Here is a 9381-nt window from a genome sequence, read left to right on the forward strand (position 1 = left end):
TGCTCGCTTTCTTCTTCGCCCACGGGTTCATCAAGACCGGGCTCAAGAACCGAATCGCTTACCAGCTTGTCGTTGGCGCAAATCTGACTTTCAACACGATCAAGCAAACGATCGGGTGGACCGATTGGGCCAAGGCGGCGATCGTGCTTGGGTTGGTGTTGTTGATTGTTGGGCTGATTTGTAATGGGGTCCGGTGGTATGGGTGTGGGGTTTTGATTTGTGGGAGTGGGTTTTGGGTCGTGGTGGTACAGTGGCGGTGTGGGGCCGTGGTTGTGGCTGGGTATTGATCAATCAAAGATCTCTCTCTACCTCCAAACCAAAACAGAGCAAGAAACACATCCAAAACCTTAAAATTTTTCAACAATGGCAAAGATTAACGGCTCTTTGCAACAAACCCATCCAGAAAATCCCACACTCCAAACTTTCTTTCATGCCCTCAACCCCATATCTCTTGTCCTCTCTTAGAATTCAAACTCCAACCAACCCGTCCCTCTCAGACTCACCACAGAGAGCTTTATCATGGAGAGAGGACCCAAGTACAATTTAATTATGGTTCTATGGGTTGTGGGGCCTGGGGCTTCCGATTTGGTGTTGGTGGGCTATGGGTTTGTTTTGAATTGTGTTTTGGGTTGTGGAGGATGTGGTGGTTGTGTGGTGGTGGCTGTTGGCAGCAGTGTGGTGGTTGTTGATTGTGATTGATGTGTTGTAAATATTATTTTAATGTGTAGGAAATATTATTTTAATGTATAGAATTGAATGATAAAACATCTGATAAATGAGATGTTGTAAAATGATGTAGTAAAATAATAAAGTAGGTCTTTGGTGTGGCAAAATGGAATAATTTTTGCCACATCTGCTGTGGATGCTCTTATACGGTTAATTGGGGTAAAAAAGTAAAAAGATTGAAAAAAAATTTGTTTAGTTAAGAAGAAAAATGAAAAGATAGAAAATGATTTGTATATATTTATTCTCATGCCCCTATTACATAAAAAATAGAAATAAAAAATTAAGTTTATAAGAAAAAAAAAAAAAAAAAAAAACTAATGTTTAGAACCACACACCCCTAAAACCAACTTTATTGGGGTGTGTATTGCTAAAAAATCTTCACACTTTGCTATGGTAAGTTGTTATTTGATTGGAAGTGAGAGATGGGAGGGAAGAGAGAGAAATGATTATGTTTATAGTTTATATCATTTGATTAGATAGTTTATATTATTTTAATGAGTTGTATGTTAGAATAAAAAAATGAAATATTAGGTGAGTTGTGAAATGATTAGTAAAATAGATAACGTAACTTTTTAGAGTGTAAAATGACAATTTTTTTAAGAAATCGGATGCTAATGCTCTTAGATGAAAGATAAAACATAGGGAGAGGAGAGGGGTAGATGGGTAACTCCGTATCTAAGCCCACTTTCTCCCTCTTAGTATATTGATTTTTCTATTTAGATATTTTAATTCTATTTAATTTTTAACCAAATGTGAGACATCTCTCTCTCTTTGAGCCAGACAATAAATTAAATGTGAGTATAAGTTATGGCGTGTTTGATAATGAGAGGAGAGGAGACGGGAAGCTAGTGGAAATGTACTAATTTTTACTATTATATTTCGACCATCTGCCCTTATTATTTCATTTTTCTTCCTCCATCTAGACATAGGATAAGGCAACACAAGAACTTCCTCTTGTAGATCTTCATTGACATAAAACGGCAATTTTGCAAGCCATATATGCCAGTGAGCTTAAATTACTGTAATTCAGGGACGGAGTCACACTAAGGCCCTGGTCCCCTCGAGTTGCAGATTTTTTTATTAAAAAAAAAAAAAAAAAGATATTAGAGCTTAATTCGAATTAAGTCCAAGAAAAATAAAACTTGACCCCTCCCTCCAAAATCTTGAACACCCCCCCCCCCCCCCCCCCCTGTCACAGATCAACCCAAGCACCCACATATCAGCCTATTAGGCCATATTTTATCCCAAAATTGACGATGACGACGATGACAACAACAACAAAAACAACAACAAATTCCACATATCAGCCCATATTTGGTAATACTAAATATATGTTTTGTTGGATTTTCATGATCTTTTTTCCTGCCCCTTAACTCGAAATCTGGCTCTGTTCCAGCCCTAATTAAGATAAGTACAGAGAATAATGAATACTCCGTGTATAGTTTGAACTTCAAATCCAATGGCAAGCAAATCCATGAAGATATATAGGATGTTGCCGTTTTGTCTTTTCATTCCAACATTCCATTGCTCGTAAGTGACTCGAACTACATTACAGTGCAACAACAAACTCAGTGGAAAATACAAGAAGATGAGTCAGGAAAGTGGCATCCATAGTTGGATTTGACAATGTTTAGAAGCCATCATAACATTTGGCATCAAAACTGACTCGCAAGATAGACATAGCCATCTTTATGCGTAGAAAGATAATGCGCACTTCATGGAAATGAATTCAGAGCTGTTTGGGAAAGAAGCCTGAAAAAGCAAATGGTTTATATATCATATATCTATATTGATAATAGTATTTGGTGATGTGCATAGATCTAAATATGGAAGTAGAGAAATATAGAAATATGTAGGGGACCCTGAAGGGGGGACAGTAATACTTACGAAGTGATTGTTAACAACCCTTGTGATGTTAACTTCATTTTTAATGGTAATTAACTCTCTGTAGTCAACATTTATATCACAATCTAGGGCAACCTACAAGACATAGGAACCATATTAAACTATCATAGAGAATATATAATATTAGAGTTTCAATATTGCCATAATGGTGAAGTGATTAAATTTGTAATCTTGGAAGAAAGTGGCTTTATCATCTAGGAAGGAAATGTTATTTATACTAATCATACTTTTTTTAATAGTGTATTGGACTAACGTGGCAGGGCACTTCCTTTCATTTCAAAAACAGTGATGTGCATTTTCATTAGGGTTTTTACATATATCACCCTTTAACCCTTGATCTAAGTGTGTCGATATTGGATCCTTATCATTTCGATTTGAATATTTAACCCCCTACACATTAGGTCTGTGGAAAACTAAACATTGTGTTAGTATTTTTCATTAATTCTAACAAATTAAACCATGTGTAATGTGTACATGATCAAGATATTGATATTTTAAAATTATTAATGATGTGTACTTCATGTGATTAAATTTATTAGCTTTTAACGTAAAAAAGTAATATAATGTTTGATCAATTACAAAACTAATTTATAGGGATTAATTAATTGTTCAAATTCAAAGTACAAGCAACAAATTGACACTCACATTCTAAAAGAAATATTTCTAAAAATCATAAAAGAAATGGCATGTCAATAAAATTGACAGAAGTCCACTTCCTATCACGCTATTCTGAGTGGGGAATCCAAAAAAGAACACCAACTTCTTTACGAGTCTATGTTAGCCCAAAAATAAAAAACGACAACAACCTCTTTACAAGCGTAACAAGCCTACTTCTGCTTTGCATTATTGAGTGATTTTTGTACTATGAGAGCATGAAAGTAAAAAATATAAGGTGGCCAAAAGAGTAAAGCTTTGTTTTGGTAAAATGAGATGCACTACAAACCTTAATCTTTAAGAAAGCCATATGATGCATCAATAGTTGAGCTCTAACATCACCTAATATATTCATCTGAATCATGTCTTTCCTTGAGCCACCATGCAATGAAGCCCCATCAACAATTTGGCTGACATTCACACACTCAAACAAAACCCTGGTTGGCACACTGACATTATTGCTGTGAGCAGGTTGAATGAATCCTGGAACTCGAATTACACCTATTGGCAATCCTTCATTATATAGACCAAGCCGTGTAGAACCATACCTTAGGCCAAACTTGTTAGGATTTTGAGCATTCAGGGTTAAAGTGATGACAGATGAAACAAACAGGAATGAGTCAGAATAGGTATCTAGGTTATACCAATCCAAACTTATTGTTTGGAAAGTGAAAACAGGCTTTTGTGGCTTCAAAAAGAAGATCACAAGAATTGTAGCAACCCCAAGTGTGAGAACTATAAATAGAAGGAAGATGACAAGAAAGAAGCAGCATCTCTTGAAAGAACATGCATGCCATAGTTTTTGGAATTGTAAGCAATCTAAATGCTGTCTTGGACCATCCATGGCTGGTCACCATGGTTTTTTTGCTGATTTAACATAAAAACAGTAACATGAGAAATTCCCTAATTGTTTAATTAGTAATACTTCTATGGGAAGGAGGAATGTGATGTCTTTCTTTTGAAGGTAGCATTCTATTATTCCTTTCAAAGGGTGATTCCAAAACCTTTCATATAGCAACCTGTGCCCAAAGGAATTAGCTTTCTTCAAACTAATTCTATGCTTTTAGAATTTAAATTAAAACAATGATGCAAGATGGTATAAAAATTTTGAAGATCAACAAATAGTTCGAGTTAGATGACCAACAAATGTGTGGGATTAAGTAATCTGATTAGCAAAACATAAGATCCTTGCTCTATATTCCTTCCCCCCCTTTTTGTTTTCGCTTTTGAAGAATGACATCTCTTTTAGTCTTTTCTTAAGTTGATCTCCTCACGAGAATGCTGTTTTCTTAATTTATTACTAGTCCTTAGCATGTGGCAAAAGCTTTCTCTCATATATCTATAGGTAGTCTAAGCTCCTACATCATTGCCAAAGCTTGTAAATGGTAAAAACCAAATCCCTTTCTTTAATCAAAAGTGATTGGTCATTTTGAAATAAGGGATAAGAAGTATTAGTATAGGTCGGCAGCCAAAATTTGCAATCCTTAAGCAGACGTACCATCAATCAAAGTAGAGAAAGTTTGTAACACAAAAAAATTCACAATTATTGATATGGCAAATTGTTAGTAATAGGTAAAAATTTGTCAACGCAATTGTTGTGAAAAGTGTTATGAAATTTGTTGTATTTATAGCATTGCTCATCAAATTATTTGTTCCCCATCTTTTTTTTGAGCTCCTCAGACACCGTTTTCTCAACGAATAAACATTACTATAATCGCTAGACAGAATTTTTTATGATCTAGTCATCCCTACCCTTAAAATATATCCCCGCGATACAAAATAAAAATTCGAGAGTGCTTATCGACAGTAATTCTATCATCCTATCCCAACTAAATTGTATCATTTGGGGTAAGTTGCAAAAAGGCATAAAGGCTGGTTCTATGGCAATGGGACAATTCATGTGAACAATCATCATCACAGGCTAGCATTGCCATCTTAGCCACCAAAACCACAAACACCTTTACCCACTATAGACGTTACAGGTGCAAAACCTGAACATAAAACCTGCGTCCTATATTCCCTTTGCTGGGCACGGGACAAGAACTTAAACTTATCATGTGTACCTGTGCGCAGCTTGCGTTTTGTGTCTGTCCTTTGCGTGGCGCCCAAAAAAAAAAAAAAAAAAAAACCCACTCACATTATACTACATCCCTCGACCATATGGCATGTCGAAGAAGGGCCCATCTACAAGGAGCCCATCTGGAATCAATAACTTCAAGGAAACAACATTCTTTTTTTAAACAACTTTTATCTCATGTGAATATAATGTTACTCCAATTACAATACATTATGTTAATATTTTTTTTTTTAAATCATAAAATATATTATTATCAACATGACTTGTAAGAAATTGTCCTACCAATAAGTCTGAGGACACAAATTTTTTTATGACTTTTTCACAACTACTGAAATAGCGTGTTGTTATTGAGACTAATAAAAATAATATCAATGAATATTTTTTTATTTAAGAAAGGATAATTCGATGATTGGGGAGGAGAGATTTGAACCCTATATGTCTCTATTCATTTGTAGGGTTGTAAATGAACCTAGTCTTTCATAAATAACTTAGGCTTCGCTTGATAAAAAAAACTTGTTAATATTTGTTTATTTATAAACAGGCTAATTTTGAGCTTTAGTTTTAGGCTTCATTAGTAAACAAGTCAAGTCCAAAAAATAAAATGTTATGAATAGTCTCATGAATATTAGGGCTTGAAACAAAACAAGCTAAATTTAAACTTGTTTATGAACTTGGTAATAGACTTGATATGTGCATGAAAAATAAACTCATCTTACTAAGACTTTAATTACTTGGGAGTTTGGACCACTCATCCAAACCAAACAGGCTTTATAATAAGTTTAATATAGATTTGATATTGTACTATTGTTGAATCTCAAGCTAAAAAACCATATTGAACTTGACCGAACTAATAAATCAAAGTGAGCCAAGCCAAGCTCAAGCTTTAAGAATTTTTAATGAGCTCGAGCTGAAGCATTATTTGTAGGCTTGTTTGAGCTTAAACATTTTAGTTTGGTTATCAAACCAAGCTCAAACATTCACTACTCCACAAAACTCAACTCATTTACAACTCTATCAATTAAAAACACAAAGAAATATCAGTCAGTTAATCTAAAGAGATTATTGGCAACAGTAATATCAACAATTAGTCCCTACAAAATGAAATTTGTGTCCCAAACATTCCTCTTTTCCTACAAGTCCCAATTAAGTTAGGTATGAAGTGTCCTATTAATTCCCTATCAAAGCTGGAAGCAGTAGTGGAATGTTAGGTACAACTCACAAGGTATTGTTGTTATAGGTTTAATGGTCTACATCTACATCCCTAGCATAGCATAATCAAACAAGTGAATTTGGTAAGGATATGTTTTTTGATGACTTGGATCACATGCAGTCCACCGACGAAGAGAAAACATCCCAAATTATTTGTTCACCCTTTCTCGGTCCATATTATATGATAGCTGAAAACTCTTGCACGAAATACATGGGGAGGAACTTGGTAGACCCACACAGTCACCACCCACCATGCTCTCTGGCCACCTTCTGTTGTCAACAATCACGAGTAGTCCTTTTAAGCACCACCCCCATATGCATCTTTCTCGTCATTTCATTACTACCACTGCAGCCTGCAGGTGGGTCCATCTTCCTAGGTCTTTTTTTTTTTTGAGGGGGCATCTTCCTAGGTCTTAGTATTACTTACTGTTAATTTGTGATCCCCAAAGATTCCCATATGGCCTGACTATATGACACAGCCACCTCAATTTTTGGAGGCAAGTATAAAATTTACTTTTAAAAATATTTGAGAAAATTTACTTCATTAACTTTTGCCAGATAAGTGGGAAAAAAAAAATATTTACTAGGTATATGTAAAGATAATTTACTAGGCATGTAGAGAATTTACTTTAAAAAGATTTTGAGAAAAATCTACTCCATTAACTTTTGCGGTGACAGAGGATAAGTGAAACAGAAAACGAATTACTAGATATATGTAAAGGTAATATATAGTAAATTACAATCTATCACTTAAAATAATGTTTTGTTGTGATCCTAGCGTAACTAAAAAAAAAATCAATAAGCCTATCTACTACACCTTTTTTTTCACATAATTTCTTATGGTTAGTGAGTTGACAACTGAGCTGACAGATTATTAGTGTGAAATATACAACTAATAAGTTGTAAAGAAGTTGTGTATACAACATTAATATAAATATTTTGAGCTTCCTATCAAGTTTAAAAAAACATGGGCTTATTTCTTTGAGTAATGATAAGAATATTTTAAAATTTTTAAAATTTTAACATAATTAATACCAATTTTTGTGAAAAAGTTTTGTAGGCTAGACTTATTGATTTCCTTTGACAAAACAAAACCAAAAAAAGAAAAATTCAGGCACCCAGTAAGTTCGCCAAATGGCAGTGAGATCCCACCTCGCAAATTGTGAGTAAGGTTAAGATTGATTGTAACGTGCGACACACGGCTGGAAGGAAGACTAGACCCAGTCTTCCATGCTGCATGCATCACAATGAGGATAGGTTAGGTTTATGTCTCCATGTGCAGTTTTAATTAACTATAACATAATTTATGACAAGAATCAGTAATAAGTGAGTCCTCAGTGACACAAAACCCAATTTCGTGGCATAAAGTCAACATAATGGAATATGAAGAAAAATTAGCTGATTAGCTAAGTATCATAATATAAAAAGGCTCAACTAACACCATAGAGTTTTAAACTCCTAACAAGTGAGCAGAAGCAATAACCATTTGGCTTAGGACCATTCTAAGCAGTAGGTAATCAAAATACAAATAATCAAATCCAAAAATCAATGACCCTATTGTAATTTGTAAAAGAACCAAGATGCAAACAAACACCAAAGTTGACATTCATCAGGTTTTAGTCATTTTTATCACAGACTACACATCATCATTAATACAAAAAGATAAAATTCAAAATCCCAAATTCAAGGTCTTCAAGGTAGAAAGTAACCTAAATACCTATGTACTCCCCATACAACAGTACTACTTCAGTACAATCTCCATAAAAGCCTTAAGCAAGTTCATGTTGTTTGTAACCCCAGTCCATCAGATTACAACCATTCCTGTAAGCAGTAAAATCGAGAGCAACAACTCTTTTCAGAAAGACAATATAGTAAAAACAAGCAACAAATGAGAGGGAACAAGAAAACAAGTCAATAAAGAAGCTTGCAAAAGGATGAAACTCACTAACATGTAGCCTTATTTACATAAACTAGCAAGCATGGGAAAAGCTTGCTCAGAAATCTCCCCCAACAATAACAGAGAGGTCATCGAAGCTCCAAAGATCCATCGAGTTACCATCCTGAGTCGTGTCCCCACTGAACAATGCCTCAATGGATTCATCCCAGCTTCCCTCAAGATATGGCATCTGGAAGTCCGAGTTCTCAAAAGCTGATAGCTCCTCAGACAGTGTCTTTGCAGCGTTATCTTCAACAAAAACTGCATTCCCAGAGTCAGATTTCAGTTTCTTTGGGGGGTTAGCATCCTCCAGGAACTGAGTATTATCCCCTTCTACACTGGATGAAAAAACAGATGAGATTTCTGGAGTCTTAGGACCCTGTTCTCCAAATCCATAGTCAGAACAATCAAACGAGTTACTCCCCTGATCTGAACTAAAGTACACTGGGGCCGTATTAGGGGAAGCAAATGGCTTGAGGCCGACATCTGCATTAACAGGGATGGAATCCATATACCCATACTGGTTGGTAAAAGGTTTCTCTTCCATCAAACCCATGGTAAAGTCCTGATCAGAGTTGTTCACAAAATTAAAATTTTGGTTCAGGTTGGGCTGGACAGAGTTCAGGTTTGCCTTGGCAAGTGGTTTCTGCAGATTTGCCTTAACTGAACGCTTTGGAGAAGCACGAGGAGTCTCCTCAGGGAAATTCACCTTAGCTTTCTTGCCACGAATTCTCCGCGCCTCTGCATCATAAGCTCTTGCAGCTTCTTCTGCAGTGTTAAAAGTTCCAAGCCAGACACGAACCCCTTTCCTTGGGTCTCGAATCTCAGCAGCCCACTTACCCCATGGGCGCTGCCGGATTCCACGATACTGATT

General features: G+C 35.5%; 2 protein-coding genes across 2 annotated transcripts; both read right to left on the minus strand.

The window, feature by feature from the left end:
- Window positions 1-2415: 2415 nt before the first annotated feature.
- Window positions 2416-4129, minus strand: LOC115973561. Its single transcript, XM_031093824.1, has 3 exons — window positions 3575-4129; window positions 2614-2706; window positions 2416-2478 (listed from the first exon to the last, which is right to left on the minus strand). Exons 1-3 carry the CDS (start codon window positions 4127-4129, stop codon window positions 2416-2418), a joined length of 711 nt encoding a protein of 236 aa, XP_030949684.1.
- A 3826-nt stretch (window positions 4130-7955) lies between these two features.
- On the minus strand, window positions 7956-9375 carry LOC115973562 (ethylene-responsive transcription factor RAP2-2-like). Its single transcript, XM_031093825.1, has 2 exons — window positions 8521-9375; window positions 7956-8392 (listed from the first exon to the last, which is right to left on the minus strand). Exon 1 carries the CDS (start codon window positions 9061-9063, stop codon window positions 8566-8568), a length of 498 nt encoding a protein of 165 aa, XP_030949685.1. The 5' UTR covers window positions 9064-9375; the 3' UTR covers window positions 7956-8392; window positions 8521-8565.
- Between the last annotated feature and the right edge of the window lie 6 nt (window positions 9376-9381).

Source organism: Quercus lobata, unplaced genomic scaffold (genome assembly GCF_001633185.2).
Source record: "Quercus lobata isolate SW786 unplaced genomic scaffold, ValleyOak3.0 Primary Assembly Scq3eQI_230, whole genome shotgun sequence".
Taxonomy (NCBI): Eukaryota; Viridiplantae; Streptophyta; class Magnoliopsida; order Fagales; family Fagaceae; genus Quercus; species Quercus lobata.

What these genes read in the sequence shown, in the direction of transcription:
- LOC115973561 (XM_031093824.1), bottom strand. Translation starts at nt 4,129, where the DNA reads ATGGATGGTCCAAGACAGCATTTAGATTGCTTACAATTCCAAAAACTA. An exon ending in TGGCTTTCTTAAAGATTAAG is followed by an intron (nt 2,707 to 3,574) that starts GTTTGTAGTGCA and finishes TATGTCTTGTAG; the next exon opens with GTTGCCCTAGATTGTGATAT. An exon ending in GGGTTGTTAACAATCACTTC is followed by an intron (nt 2,479 to 2,613) that starts GTAAGTATTACT and finishes TTGCTTTTTCAG; the next exon opens with GCTTCTTTCCCAAACAGCTC.
- LOC115973562 (XM_031093825.1), bottom strand. Translation starts at nt 9,063, where the DNA reads ATGGGTTTGATGGAAGAGAAACCTTTTACCAACCAGTATGGGTATATG.